Below are 16,134 nucleotides of genomic sequence, written 5' to 3'. Positions count from 1 at the left end.
GGGAAGCCCATGAGTGATTTTTATCTTCTCTTTCGTGTTTTTCTGTACTTCCCAAATTGACTAACATCAGAATACATTATTCATAATCAGAGAGAAATGACATTGGTTGTTAAATATGTTTAACATATTTACCTTTTCTCTGAACTTCCACTTGATCCCTATTCAGGTCTGCATGAATTCTGGGAAGAGAATCCAGGCTCCCCATCATCTGACCTGCATCAAATGTCTCCACCCACACCCTCTCTTCCTGCCCTTCCACCCTTGTCCCCGCTGTCATTCCCCTGAGTCCTCCTTCCCTCCAGCAGTCAGTGCCCTCCCCCTTCCCGTAACCACCTCAGTACATGATTTCTGCTCTCTAAATCCCTCCCTTACTGCAGGAGGGGGCAGTGTCTCTCCATCCACTCTCCTCCACTGTGTCCCATAGAAGCCCTCAGCCGGGTTCAGGTGGGCACACAGGAAGGATTTGGAGCAGTAGCTCGGCTCTGACTGCTGGTCACTGCTGTGAGGCACTGTGCAAGTCCTCAACTCTTGAAACCTCATTTTTCGCACCTACAAAATGTAGAAATTAGTATCGATGTCATAATGTTGCAGGAAAGAAAGTGGGGCGCGAGAGGATGGTCACGTGCCAGGTCTCAGGCAAGTCCCTGGGACGGCCACTGAGTGTGGGTTCTTGGCTTCACGCAGGAAAGAATTCAAAAGCGAGCCATAGTAAAGTGAAAGGTTTATTCAGGAAGAAACACGCTCCACAGACAGAGTGTGGGCCATCTCAGAAGGCGAGAGGCGCCAGGGTACAGGATTGTCAGCTTTTATAGGGCTGTGTAATTTCATAGGCTAATAAGTGGGAGGATTATTCCAACTATTTGGGAGAAGGGGCAGGGATTTCCAGGAATTGGGCCACCGTCCACTTTTTGGTCTTTTATGATCTGCCTGGGAACTTTCACGGCACCTGTGGATGTGTCGTTTAGGATGCTAATGTATTACAATGAGTGTATACTGAGACTCAAGGTCTAGTGGAAGTCAGTCATCCACCATCTTGGACCTAGTTGGTTCTAACCAGTTTATGTCATGTCCTCAACGGCTGTCCTTCTTTTAAAGGCTGTGCCCTGCCCCCTTCCTATCTCATTAAGGATGTGATGACAATAAAACAAAGCAATCTGTGTAACTAGTGAGTATAGTATACCTAGTCTACATTAAACACTCAATAATTCTAAAGCAACTTGAATCAAGCACAGATTTTAGATCAGATGAACCCAGGTTCAAGGCCCTGCACAGCTGCTTGTTAGTCATCTGTCCCCAGGGTGGTTTCTTAGCTTCTTAAATCTCCATTTCCTCACTGAAAAGCGGGTATGATAGGGCACTGAGTGTCGTGTGGTGCCGTGCACCAGGCACTGTGCTGAGCGTTCCCATTCTAGGGAGCACACAGCCAAGGAGGACGTGGACACGTCACAGGCTTGGCTGCACGCTAGAAACACCTGGGCAGGTTTAAAAATCCTGACGCTAGCTAGCTCTGCCCTGCCCTGTGAATTCTGAGCAGCCGGCCTGAGGTGTGGCCCAAGCACGTTTTAAGAGCTTCCCGGACACCCCAAGAAGTACACATCAATGACCTGCTCTCAGAGAATTCTCTCACACTTAATTTGTTGTTGAACATTTTCCTCAGTGACTGTTTGATGTACTGAAGACATAGAGGTGGGGTGGTCTCCAGTCTTGAGACAGGGTATCCCAATTCCCACACACTTTATGTCAGCTCAAAAGGAGTCTGATGGGTGGGCCGGCTCCAGTCTTATCTGTTTACAACTGATAACAAGAAAGAGGGCCTTCCCCGGACAGGGTGGGGGGATGGGGGAGGGGGGGGTGGTCTGCCTGCCCACCACAGGGCCTCCAGCTGCTCCCAGGCAACCCCTTCCAGCAGGGTCTTATTAACTAAGCAAACCTGGGCTCCTCCTAGTGAAATGCAAAACTCTTTGTAAGACCTTTAAGTAAATGAGAGCAAGTGTCAGAGTGTTTTATCACCCCTAAGCCTTCAGCCCATTCCCTCCTCAGAGCCAACTTCAGATCTTAAGCAAACAGCCAGAGATGGGACATTCATCCTATTTCTAGCCTCAATCCAGAGCTGACTTCAGATCTTAAGCAAACAGCCGGAGATGGGACATTCATTCTATTTCTAGCCTCAATCCTGTCTTGCTGGCAAGACATTTCCCTTCCTTTTTCTACAGTTTCCATTTATAAGATGCATATTTTCAAAACCTTATTTGATGTAGGAAATATCATGATGTCTGAAATTTGCCTTAAAAAACACCAAGAAAAGAAAAGTGTGGAGGAAAATAAATGCGTTAAGATTGGCAAAGGTTGATTGTTGAACCCAATTTTATTGAATCATCATCCTAGCTTTTGTGTATATTTGAAAATACAAAATTTAATAAAAGAAACTGTAGATTTTACAAACTACTTATAAAACTTTAAATATTGTCAGAAAGGTTTGGATTCAATATCAACTTATAAACTGAACAATTTTAAAACTTTTTATTCAAAGAAATATAATCCTTTAGCTTATCCATCGTTTCTAGTGTACAACCCATGTCGCTCATAAAGAACTTTCTATTGATTTAAAGTCATATATATACTTATTTTCATATGTAACTATATTATGGTTTTAGATTTAATAACCATTAAGTCTAAAAGTATATTTGTCATGACTCCTATTACAGATGTTTCATGAAGGTATGAGGCAACCTCCTCATGTCTCCTGAGTTTTGCCCACTCAGATCTGCAGGTCCTGGTCTTGGCAGCTCACAGACCCAGCTTTTGGGAGGCTTCATGTCAGCCAAGCTCACCAATTCCCTACTAGTTTATTTAACGGCATCTTTAATTAACCTCCCATTTAAAGGTTTAAAACATTAAATCAGTATCAAAGACTATTTCATCTTTGGAGGAAGCATGCTATTTTTAGAAAGCAGTTTTCATGCTAAAATCAAAGAACAATTTGTTCCAGAGTTGCAAGGTGTCCTCTGCAGTGTGATAAAAGGGCCCAGTCCTTATTTTGGCATTTAGAAAAACTGAAAATTAGCAAGACCCAGAAGAGGCCCCCAAACCACTCCCCTCTTGGATACAGAGCAGGCCCCTGGTCAGACACTAGCAGGTGGCGGTTTCCCCTGTGCTCAGCGGTCTTCAGACACCCGGCACCCTGCAGTCTTCTTATAATATCTGTGCATTTCACGTTTCTCACAGATCTAAATGCCAAAAGCTTTGGACTTAAACTCTAAGCCTCACCCAAACATGAGGGGTAATAATAGTGCCCCCCCCGAGGGGTGCTGTATTAAGTGGGTAATGAATATGATATATTCACCACTATGCTAGGCACAGAGAAAAGGCCCAGTTTGTGAAAATACTGATGCATCCTCAGAAAGGAGGTATGAAATGACTCCCTTTATATTCATGCTCCCCACTCAAGGCTTTTGGGACTCAAGCCTGCTGGTTCTGAGGCAGGAGATAGAGGGGCCCCAGGCTGAACAGCTGAAGTTTCTTCCCTGTGGACAGAAACTCCATAATAGCAGGAGTGAGAGAGGAGGCTGGACCCCACCCACATAAGAGATAAAAGACCACGTATTCCTCATTCTCGGTCAAGGAGACCTTCCCGACTACATGTGCGCAGAAAGGCTCCTTGGGTCAAAAAGGGAGGGGGTGCCGCCCCATAGTAAGTGATGCCAACATACCCACAGGCCTCTTCGTTGGAATCCACCTTGGCTAAGAGATGCGCACGCACACAGGGGAGGACCCTGAGATGTACCAAATACGGACTCAGAACGAGGCAAAGCAAGATGATTGGCCAAAGGAAACCCAGCAGAAATGCCCCATAAGAGTGATTCAAACTACCACGAGGGCGTGACTCTCCTCTGAGCCCGCCCGTGTGTCTATCCACACTTACCCTTTTTCCTCCTAATAAACACTTCACTTGTTCCACTACTTTCCGCCTCTATGTGGAAATTCATTTCTACACAGCTGACAGGCCAGGCCCTTGTCACTGGCCACTGGTGGTGGTGGTCTAGTGGCTAGGATTCAGCGCTCTCACTGCCGAGGGCTGACTTCAATCTCTGGCCGGAACCGAAACCCTGCTTTAAGCTGCTGCAGGCAGAGGCCACCCGAGATCAATTCTGTCCCACACAACAGGTCCCTTCTCTAGTTGGGCCCCTCACCATCTCCCAGTACAAGGAGTGTGCAATATAAAATCTCTATTTTCCTATGAAAACTTTTTTGTTCATGTTGAGGTTTTAATTTTTTGTTTTTTTCAGGGAGGGAAAGGCTTGTTGCTTTGGTCACCGATGCTTTACATTAGGGGTTGACCACTCCTGCTGCTATCAGTACAGTAAACACTGTTGGGGAGAGAATCCGGCTGTGTCTCCACCCCACCCTGCCCCCACCTCAGCGGGGTCTCATTGAGGGGATGATCCCTGAGGCTCAGTTTTGGGCCCTGCCTGTCACAGCCTGCCTTTGCCTAAGCGAGTTGCACAGTAGAACTCAGAGACCTCATTGCTGTGTCTCACTGCTGTTTCTCGTGGCCTGGGTAGAGAGTAGGAAATACCTGTGTCTTCTGTACTTATCCATCTTGGCTCCTGATGCAGTTCTTCCAGGACCTGCAGTAAAGACACCTTCAAATACAAAAACTGTTCAGACTCAACTTCCTTGGAGATCCTCAATGTGTCCATGAGAGAAGGAGACTTTTATACCAGACGTGTCAGTAGGAAAATGACCCGGAGCCACTCTGTTAGGTAAGAACGGAGATCATGTAGATCTTAGAGCCAAGAGGGGTGTTGAAGAGCCTGAATAAATTGCAATGCATGCACGATGTTGCCTCTCTTAAAGGGACACATACACTCTTGGTCCCAACATCTTCTAAGGGATGACAATATTAATCAAAATCTACAAGTTACAAAATGACTGCATAATATTTATTGTACATTAAAAATATACTTACACATTATATACTTATATATTTGTATAGGAATGCATTACATCTTATACATATGTAAATTTCTGCTCATACTTTTTTATATTTTAAACTTCGATAACTTTCTTTAAATATTCTAGGCTTCTGTTTATGATCAGCTTGGCGTCACAGATCATCCACGTGGGAAACAGTAAGAACCATTTTGTTTATAGTCTCTTAGTTTTTGTTGCATATTTGTTTCTCAATCATTATCAGTCTCATATTTTCAATTAACTTTTTAAGGCTATCAAAGAGAGAAATATAAAGGTAGTAGAGAAGGAATCAACAGTGCTACAGCTCAGAAGCTCCAGCAGAAGACACTCGACTGGACCTTGAATAATTTTAGGGAGGAGAACGACAGCGCGGAGGGCTGGAGGCCGCAGGGTTCATTGCCCTACTCGCGGACTTTCCGAGAGCGTAAGTCGCGATGCTGCTCACAAAGGTCATCTCGGTCAGTGAACTCTGAGTTTAGGATTAAAAAAAAAAAACCTAGGATAAAACATTTTACCATCTTCAAATAATGATACCTTATAAAGTAAAAAATATTTCCTAGTGAGGTGCTCTGTTACTCTGAAAAATGTTTTACTATTTTATTGGTAAAACGTTGCGTTCGCTTTTAAACGGGTATTTTTCTGCAGGTCCAGAGCACTGTGATTTAAATGTATTTAAAGCAACTATCCCAACCCAGGGTAATAGCGGACCTTTGCTAGTCTTATTGCAGACTCTCAGGCTCCAGACCCCTGGTCTCCAGGGGGTCCGCAGTGGAGGTGGGGGGTGGATGGACAGTGGTGGAATTAAAAAAAAATTTTTTTTTGGCGTCTTCACACCGGTGGGTGGTCCCCGCCCGCCCGAGAGGCCTGTCTTTAATCACCATCTTGGGAAGTCACAGCCTAACTTTAACATGTGAAAGGAAGAAAGAAAGAACACCCTACTTGTAGGGGGCAGGGTTTCTCGTCTGTCTTAGGGCTCCGGCTCCTTCCTGACCCGCCGGCACCCCAGGTAGTTCGTGTTTTAATCCTTAAGTTAACAAGCAGGGTTTACCTGAGCAAACACTCTTAGCAGGGAGCCAATTTTATTGCCTCCCGGCGGCGATCTTGCTCGGCCCTCCTCGGGCTTCTCAGATGCAGAGGGCCGCGCGCGGCGCTGACGCCCAGGCCTCCCCCACAGGTGCGCCCCCGCGGCCGCGCTGCTGCCGGAACGGCGGCACCTGCGTGCTGGGCAGCTTCTGCGTGTGCCCCGCTCACTTCACCGGCCGCTACTGCGAGCACGACCAGAGGCACAGGTAGGCGGAGGGTTGAGCAGGCTGCGGGCGGCGCGGGGCGGAGGGGGCGCAGCGTGCGGCGGGGCCGCGCGGGGCGGCGCGGGGCGGAGGGGCCGCAGCGGACGGCGGGGCCGCGCGGGGCGGGGCCGGGGGCGCGCGCGCCGGCCGCCCTGACGCCGGGCCTGCGCCTCCGCAGTGAATGCGGCGCGCTGGGGCACGGAGCCTGGACCTTCCGCGGCTGCCGCCTCTGCAGGTGTGTCTTTGCGGCCCTGCACTGCCTCCCGCTCCAGACGCCCGGCCGCTGTGGTAAGAAGACCCGCGTACTGTGCGTACAACCCACACACGCGTGCAGCTGCTCCTTCCTACCCAGCGATCCATAGCGAGCTCCCTGTGCCAGACGATCCAGGCATGGGCAGCCTGGGTCGATTCATGACTCGGGAAAGTCGTCGTGAATCACGCAGTGTATTATCATTACTGTCATTTAAAAATTTATTCCTAAGTGTCCCATATCCCGATTGCCGAGTGTATACGTGATGCCCAAACAGTGTCCTTAAGTGTCCTTTACAGAGAGCAGAATTCGGGGAGCGCGCAAGCTGGTAAGCAGAGCCGCGCCTGGCAGACAGGTATTTCTCTACACTAAGCCAACACCACCTTCTCACCTGTGAAATGCAGAGGGCACGCTGGAGCAGGACGGGAGCAGGCCTGCATGGCCAGGTGCTGCCCTTCAAGGCCAACCCGTCAGTGCTCCCAGGGAAGCAAGGCGCCTGGTAACCACAGCTCAGACCCGCCACATAAATAAAAGCCAGTGGGGTGTGGAGAACACGCAGGGTGAACACGCATTTATGAAGATTCTGAGCAGTTCCCAACTCAATGCAAATGTTTTGCTTGTAAAACTAAGTAAGGAACGTGAACTTCCTAGGTCAGAAAACAAACAAAATGCTCTGCTGCTAAGCCATCGTCTTGGGCAGGGACCAGGGACACAAGTAAAGAAGGCACAGCATTTCCATCGCCCTCTCCCCTTTTCAGTAAGCTCTGGCTGGGACAGCAGTGAGGGGCTCAGTTAATGCAGGCACAACCCTTCAGCCCTCTGTGTAGCCCTGGGTGTGCTCCATGTGAAGCCCTTAGGCCCACTCCCCTGTCCCTCCCTGCACTGCAGTCAACCCTGGGCAGATCCCACTATCTAAGGGCACGCGTAGTGGTAGCGCAAACCTTCATCCCCGCTTCACACCCCCTTGTCCACTGTCAGGACTGCAGTAGAGGGGCAGCACTCTTGGCGGTGGGGTTCCCTGGGTGGGGCCCCTAGTGGAGGAACACGGTTAATGAACGCTCAGCCTCCCTCCTCTGCAACCTGGATTAGCAGTCTAGTGACACTGTTAGTGAAGGTGCAGCCCTTCAAGCCCACGTCTGCTCCCCCTTCTCAGCCAGCTCTGCACGGTGCACGGTGCACACAGTGTCTGTTGGGGGGAGTGTGATTATAGTACAATATCCGTTCCCTCCCTCCCTCCCTCTCCTACTGGGCTCTCTGTTTGCTGGGCCTGTGCCCCTGATTCACTAGCTGCTCTTTCAGCGCCCCAGAGAACAGAGGACAAAATTATGGAATAAGCGTCAGAATTGCAGATGGTGCCTGTGTAGTCCTACAGGTGAAATCATTTCCCACTTGTCATTGGTGCTCCCAGCAGTGATGTGGGGAAAGGGCTAGCTGTGATCATTTCCAGTCTTCTAAGCAAGGCCAGCTTGGGTTCAGAAGCAACAGAGCAGGAGCTGGGTTCTAGGATGTCTGCTCACATCCTGGGAAACACCCAAGGCTGGGACCGCTGTCTGCCAAGGACAGTGACAGCGACTCTGAAAATGTGGCTTCTGCTCATCAAAGTTGAACAAAATAGTGCAGTCATCTTTCAGGGTAACTTGTCAGGCGCAGAAAGGGCAGTTACCTTTTGTACTCTTTGACCCATTGATTCTGCTTCAGGGCAGGTGACGGTGGTGGTGGCTGTGCTGACAGCGGTTATGATGACATGAGGATGACGATGATAATGAGAGCAGCTGCGCTGATAGATGTTATGATGACGTGAGAATGGCAGTCATCATGATGGTAACTGTCTTTATTAGCTCTCAGTATATTTCAGGGACTTTATACACTTAATCCCATTCAAGTCTCATAACAAGCCTATGAAATAGGTATTATCCCTTTTATATTTGAGGAAACTGAAGCTTAGAGTGGTTAACTCCTATAGTTAGTCTTGTTTTTTTTTTTTCCTTAAGAGATAGTCACAGAGGTTAGTTGTTAATTTAGAAACAATATATGGTATTTTATAATAACATTTAAATTATTTTAAAATATAAATTAACATACCATGGCATATTGATATAAACATTGACATAATGATAATTAATATGTGATTAATATTACTCTGTGAATAAAATTGCTACCGTTCACAGAGTACATAAGCACATCCCTAAACTACATCAAACACTGTTTAAAAAAATTGAGATATAATTGCCATATAACGTTATATTAGTTTCAGGTATACAACACAGTGATTTGATATTTGTATACATTGAGAACTGATAATCACAGCAAATCTAGTTAACCTCCATCACCACACATAGTAATAATTTTTTTTCTTGTGATGAGAACTTTTAAGGTCTACTCTCTTAGTAACTTTCAAATATGCAATACAGTGTTATTAACTATAGTCACCATGTCGTACATTACATCCCCATGACTTATTTATTTTATAACTGAAGGTTTGTACCTTTTGACCCCCTTCACCCATTTGCTCCCCCCCACACCTTTGGCAATCACTAATCTGAGTTTGGTTTCTTTGTTTTCTTTTCTTTCTTTCTTTCTTTTTTTTTTTTTATATTCTACAAAAAAGTGAAATCAGAGGTATTTGTCTTTTTTGTCTGACTTATTTTGCTTAGCATAATGCCTTCAAGGTCCATCTATGTTGTTGCAAATGGTAAGATTTCCTTTTTTTAATGGCTGAATAATATTCTGCTTTATATACATGTATGTAAAGAGCTCACATTTTCTTTATCTATTCATTCATCAATGGACACTACGGTGCTTCCATGTCTTTTGTTCCATAGCTATTGTAAATAATGTGCAATGAACACAGAGATGCAGATATCTTCTAAAGTTAGTGTTTTCATTTCCTTTTCACAGATACCCAGAAATGGAATTGCTGGATCATATGGTAGTTCTATTTTTAATTTTTTGAGGAACTTCCGTACTGTTTTCCATAGTGGCTGCACAAATTTACATTCCCACCAAAAGTGCACAAGAGTTCGGGGTCTGATTCTTAATGACTTTACCATTCCAGACTCTTCCTATAATTATCAGTATAAATTAAGGACGATATTGTTTTGGAGTGTTTTTTTTTTTTTTACACTAAAATTTTATTATGGATATAACCAGAACTTTTATTGGCAAAATCACATTTTTTATTGAATTTTTCTCTGAGCCACTGAGTAGATTTGCCCTAAATATATCTTTTTTTTTAATTGAATGAAAGATTCTTTAAATTCTGTAGTGCTTTACAATTTTCAGAAGTTTCACACACATGATTTCATATAATCCCATAATAACCCTTTTATTTTCCCTACGCCTATATTGCCCCTCCCCCCTTTCTTCTCCTCTCTGGTAATCACTAGTTTGTTCTCTATATCTGTGAGTCTGCTTCTTTTTTGTTTTATTCAATAGTTTGTTGTGTTTTTTAGATTCTGCATATAAATGATACCATACAGTATTTGTCTTTCTCTATCTGACATTTCACTAGGCATAATACCCTCCAAGTCCATTCATGTTGCTGAAATGGCCAAATTTCATTCTTTTTATGGCTGAGTAGTATTCCTGTGTGTGTGTGTGTGTGTGTGTGTGTGTGTATCACATCTTCTTTATCCATTCATCTGTTGGTGGACACTTAGGTTGCTTCCATGCTTTGGCAATTGTAAATAATGCTGCTATGAACATTGGAGTGCATGTATCGTTTTTTGAGTTAGTGTTTTTGTTTTTTTTCGGATGTACACCCAGGAGTGGAATTGCTGGGTCATATGGTAATTCTAGTTTTAGTTTTTTGAAAAATCTCCATACTGTTTTCAACATTGGCTACACCAATTTATATTCCCACCAACAGTGTACGAAGGTTCCCTTTCCTCCACATTCTCAACATTTGTTCTTTGTGTTCTTTTTGATGATACCCATTCTGATAGTTGTGAGATGATATATCATTGTGGTTTGGATTTGCGTTTCCCTGATGATTAGCGATGTTGACCAATTTTTCTTGTGCCTGTTGGCCATCTGCATTTCCTCTTTGGAAAAATGTCTACTCAGTTCTTCTGCCCATTTTTTTAAAGCTGTTTTTTTGTTTTGTTTTGTTTTTTATGTTGAGTTGTATGAGCTGTTTATATATGTTGGATATTAACCCCTTATAGCTCATATCATTTGCAAATATTTTCTCCCATTCAGTAGTTGCTTTTTTGTCAGTGGTTTTCTTTCCTGTGCAAAAGCTTTTAAGTTTAATTAGGTCCCATTTGTTTATTTTTGCTTTTACTTCCTTTGCTTTAGGAGACAAATCCAAAAGAATACTGCTGTGATTTATGTCAAAGAGTGTTCTGCCTGTGTTTTCCTCTAGGAGTTTAATTGTATCCATGCTTACAATGTAGGTCTTTAATCCATTTTGAGTTTATTTTTGTGTTTGGTGTTAGGGAGTGTTCTAATTTCATTCTTTTACATGTAGCTGTCCACTTTTCCTAGCACCACTTATGGAAGAGACTGTCTTTTCTCCAATGTATAATCTTGTCTCCTTTGTCATAGATTAATTGACCATAAATGTGTTGGTTTATTTCTGGGCTTTTTAAGAATATTTTTGATAGTGTTATTTAGAATATTGAAAATTTGACCATGTTGTAAATCCAACAGCAGAATAATAGGTAAGTAAATGTTTTAACTCCTTTAATGGAAGATTATGATGACTTTGAAGAGTATATGGAAGATAGAATGGAAAACTGTATTTACAATATATTTCTAATGTGAAAGGATACATATGGATGGGGGATCACACATAGATAACAACATGCTACAAAATTGTGGTCCTCTGGCTCCTCCAGGGACCCAAAGGCCAAAGGATTTCCAAGGGCTCTCCCTGCTCTGATACTCTATGGGTCCAAGTTTGACGGGCTTTCTTAGTCCCATTATAATATCTTTTCAAGGGCAGGATAACCTGCCCTGTGAGGGTGCAGGGCAGGATAAAATTTATGCAACATATTCTTGTTTGTTGGTGTGAGCTATTTTGTAATTTTTTTCTGTTCCATGACCTAAAATAATGCTTTCTGCATAATAATTCTAAATAAATATTGAATGGATGACCTTTGACCTTTTAGTTCCAAATATAGTGCCAAAGAAGAAACACCATATAAGCTATGACCTACTATTATATTACATTAAAACAATCAATTTTCAGTGCTCTGAATACAATATGCTTAAGACAGGTAACTATCCTTCTACCATTTTCTTCATTTACATTTGTTAATTTTGCATTTAAAGAGGCAATGTGACATATAAAAAAAGCATGGGAAATCCCCCAAATACTTGTTCAAACCCTCCAAAACACTTGTTGTAATGTTCATGATCTTTATGAAAGGTTAAATAACTGTGCTTCAGTCTCCACAGCAGCAATATTTACCCCATTGGTTTGTTAAGATGAAAAGGCCCTATACCTCTTTCATATTATACATAAAGTAAAATATTGTTACTTTATTATCATCGCCATCAACCGTATTCACATCAATACAATGAGGTTAGAAAAAATGACTTAATAATCTAGCACTTATATGCAAATTTACTGAAATGTGGTTTTTAGGTTGTGAACAATACCCACTATACCATTAATTGATGAGCACTGTTAATTAGAGTTAAAAAAAAAAAATCAAGAAGAATGACAACCTTGGAGCTAGCAGTCCTTGAATCAGCCCAAGATCTCATTTTACCAAGAGGGTGATTCTTCCTACACATAGCCCAAAGAATTAAGTATTTCTTTAGTATCAAGAACCATTATGTTCTAAAATTTAGAGTCTAAATAATGACACAGTGAAGTAGCAAATTCGAATGTCTTCAGAGATAAACAGGTCATGTAAATGTCAGATTGGGGTCAGGTCAAGCCTCACCTTCAAACCCAATTTAAAAAAAATACAGTTCTGGCACAAAGCAGTCAGCCAACCAACCAACAAGCAAACGAACAGAGCCAGCCTGTGGGCCTGTTGGAAGGATGGCCCTCCTAGGTCCTGGCCCCAGCTGGCTCTCAGCAGTGGGTGTGCTGCCCAGGAGAGAGCAGGCCCTTTGTCAGATCCCTCTGGGACATTCTCCCATGACAGATGCCGTTTCAGTGGGGGAGCTTCTCTGGGTGTCATCACAGAGAGGAAACCATCTGGCTTTCCAGGGGCATTCAGGGGTATCTTCAAATTGGAAAGTTTGGGGAATGCTGGCTCTGGACCTCATATTGAAACAAGATATTATCGTCATCCAGGTGGTCTCCATTTAAATCCCCACTCAGTGGTGGTGACACAGTGACACATGCTGAGCATTCACAGATTTGATTTCACTTATATCTTCCTTGACATACATGCCTAAGACTAACATAATGATAAAAATCTCTGCTATGTCTGTGTAAGTCTAAAAAGAGATCTTTTGGTAAGTGTATAATTAAAATCCCAGGTTATAGTAAATCATCCATCGGTAGCAGAGTTTCCTTTTTGGTGTGACATAAAATAATGACAGGCCATAGAAGCACTGATTTCATAGATTCTAATAAACAGTAAATATTAATAAAACTTATTTAAATTTTTTCCTATCAGTATATAGTGGAAGTTCTAATATTTTCTCGCTAAGCTCAGTGGGTGACCTTGGGGCCCCTGGGAGGGACTCTGCATGGTGCTCACAGCCCCAGTTTGGGGACCCCTGCTTGAGGGACGGACTCCGTCTAACCAAATTCACAAAGCTGACTATAACAATGGCCTTTGAGTTCATATACAAGAAAAGACTGCCAACAGGGCCTGAATCCTTCTCTCTGTGGGCAGCCTGTTCCCTTCCACCAGGGGAAAATCAGTGAAGCTCAGTATAGGCTGACCCCTTCTTTACCTGTAGCTGCTTCTCACGCTGGGACCACCTGTTGTATCATCAGCCTTTCTGGAACCTCCTCTGAGCCCACATGCTAAGGTTCCTGTTTTGTGGGGTTCTAGTACCCAGGAACAACCCTCTCCCATGCGGGGTGGTGTGGGGAATGGTGCCCAGGTCTGGAGTGGGCCTGACCTCGGTCTTGTGCTGAGCGTGGCCTCCTGGACATGCCCACCGTAGTCACCTACGGACAGATGCAGGGCAGGTCCCTGCTGCGGTGGCTCGTCTTCATCGTTACTCATTAGTTTCTGACGGTTCATGCTCACCACAGGTTTTCACGTTCAGAAGGCACTTTCTGGAGGAATCCTAGAGGACAGCGCTTGGTGGGTTTGTCGGGGGAAGAGAAGGCTGGCCTCTGCCAATCAGCCCTGGGGAAAAGGTCCCTTTAAGTTGGCCCTTTCCTCATTTGCATGCTTCCCTGCCCAGCTGACCCCACATCCAGCCCAGACTTGCTTGTGAGAATGCTTAGTGGAGTTGGTGCCCCTGCCTGCGGCCATGCCTGTGGGGATTGTCAGCTTCACAGGGTAGCCACTCAGCACCGGCGACTTTGGCCGAGACCCTTGCCCGGTCTCACTACCCCAGAGATTCCCACTCAGCACCTTTGGGCTGGGGTCCTAGCTATATAGAAAGCCAGACGCACGGAGCCTTGGGGCTCAGAGTGAGACCTGCAGTGGAGGAGCCACATTGCCTTAGCAGGGTGGTGAGCACTCCGGGTGGGACATCGTCCCCAGTGCTCTGCAGCTGCGCCTTGTTGTAACTTCCTCTGTGGGGATATCCGCCGTTGCTGTAGGGATGGGTGTTTTCCTCTTCTTCAGTAAGTGGTCGCTAGTCAGAGAAATAGGGTCAGGACTAATTGGGGAAAAGTTGGACCCTCTTTGCAACAGATGGGTGCAAGCTATTTTATGTTATTTTATTTTAAATCAGATCCACTTACCTGGATTGCTAAATGACGGGTGTGGAACTCTGAACGATCACCTTGGCCAGCTCACGTGCCAGATGAGAAGGGCTCAAGGGCTGTTTCTCTGTGAGCCTTAAAAACAGCAAACTGATTCTCCTTCAGCTCTCCACGTTACACAAAAATCCCTGTTTCCAGCCGCAGCGCGAGGAAGGTACAAGCTAAAGGGAAGCACGTCTTCCTGGAGCTGCGCTGCGCTCCCCACACTGGGCTTCCTTCCGCGCTCCGCGCTGCCCTCCTCGTGGCCGGGAAGCCGCGGCTCAGGCTCCGCGGCTGATGCAGAGCCCGCCGGGCAAGGCCTAGAGAGGAGGCCCAGCGAGAAAAGGGCTTTACCGGATCAGGTGCAGACATCTCTGCTTCACTCTCTTAAAGCAAGCCTGCCACAGCATGTCTCATACACCCTCGGGATTTTTTTCCAGACCTGAAAGACGTTCTCGCCTCACACTCTAATGGACCAAGAACGCGGCTCACGGGGAATGTTCTCCTCCTCCTGCCCTGCTTCCTCCTGAAATCCGTCCTCAGCGAAGGGGGAGGCCGCTGACGGGACCGCAGTTCCCCCCGGCGGAACCAGAACCGCGCCTGGCCTCCCAGCGTGGCCGAGCGAGGTGGCGCTGCATGGGGAAGCCGGGCTTGCTTGTCCTCTTGTATTGTCTATGTTGTAGGCCATAGATTGGTTTCATTTCTTATAAAGTGGAGCATTAGATGCATATTTGTGTTGTTTAATAAACATTTGCATGAAAGAGCCTTTCTTGCTTTCCTGGGTACACGATTTAGAAGCGCAGGAGTAGACGCTGGAGGTTGGGGCCCATTCAGCCCGAATCTCTGATGATTTCGGAGTAGACCAAACATGTGGCCCCTCCCAGATAGCAGCTCTCCTTTGAGCACTCCTTGAGCCCCACACAAAGCTGCGGCAACACTTCACATCAGTTATTTGCTCATTCAGTCTCCCCACTAGTTTCTAAGTCCTGGGGGGCAGGGACGGTGCCACCTGTGTGTCCCCAGCACTGCTATGCTGTGAGTCTGCCAAGAAGAAGATGCCTAAAAATGCTCCATAGACAGAGAAAGGAAGGCAAGAAGGGGGAGGGAGCCAGGGCTGGAGGCAAGCGGCGGGGCACCCCATCTCCTTTTCTCCAGCTTCCTCTACTAATGGCTCAGTTGTGACATCCTTTTCGGGACAATTAGCACTTCTTGGGATTATCACTAACATCTCTGTAAAAAGGAGCCCTTAAAATAAAGTGGACCAAGGAGGCTGTCTTCCCGCCAATCACACAGTACTTGGGAGTCTGGCGTTTCTCAGCTGGATCTGTCAAATATATTAGCTCTCTATTGATTAAACACAGCCCTGTTTGGACAGATACCATAACTCGAAATCAGAGGAGTGGAAACAAGAAGAATATTGTAAATTATTCAGGCAAACTAATCAATAAGAATAAAATATGAGAGAGACAAGGACTCTGGGATAGACAACACAGCCTGAATTAAATTAATTGGTCAAAATATTGATATTTTATAAACCTTATAGAATTTCCTTTAAAATATTCAAAGCTGAATTCAATGGGAAGGCCATCATGGGATTTATTGTGCATGTGATATAAAGCTACATATACTGGAGTGCTGTTGTGGGCAGAAAAGTGTCTTTCAATCAACATTGAAACCGCTCTGCCGGGATAGGGTGGTCCCAGTGCAGTACACATACAGGTGAATAGAGAGTTCTCAGTGTAAGCACTGAAATGGGAAGTCTGCTGAACTAAATGGGGTGCTACTTT

General features: G+C 45.1%; 1 protein-coding gene across 1 annotated transcript; it reads left to right on the top strand.

Moving 5' to 3' along the window:
- Positions 1 to 5,065: 5,065 nt before the first annotated feature.
- On the top strand, positions 5,066 to 14,909 carry LOC137764658 (cryptic protein-like; the record flags this gene model as incomplete). The annotated part of the gene is made up of 5 exons (XM_068543696.1): positions 5,066 to 5,132; positions 5,225 to 5,398; positions 6,149 to 6,263; positions 6,439 to 6,548; positions 14,788 to 14,909. Coding segments are annotated over 5 exons (588 nt in total), but the record flags the coding sequence as incomplete, so codon positions are not given.
- Between the last annotated feature and the right edge of the window lie 1,225 nt (positions 14,910 to 16,134).

This window comes from Eschrichtius robustus, chromosome 5 (genome assembly GCF_028021215.1).
Source record: "Eschrichtius robustus isolate mEscRob2 chromosome 5, mEscRob2.pri, whole genome shotgun sequence".
NCBI classification, from domain to species: Eukaryota; Metazoa; Chordata; class Mammalia; order Artiodactyla; family Eschrichtiidae; genus Eschrichtius; species Eschrichtius robustus.
Note: the sequence above shows the minus strand (reverse complement) of the source record. Positions and strands in the feature narration are given on the sequence as shown.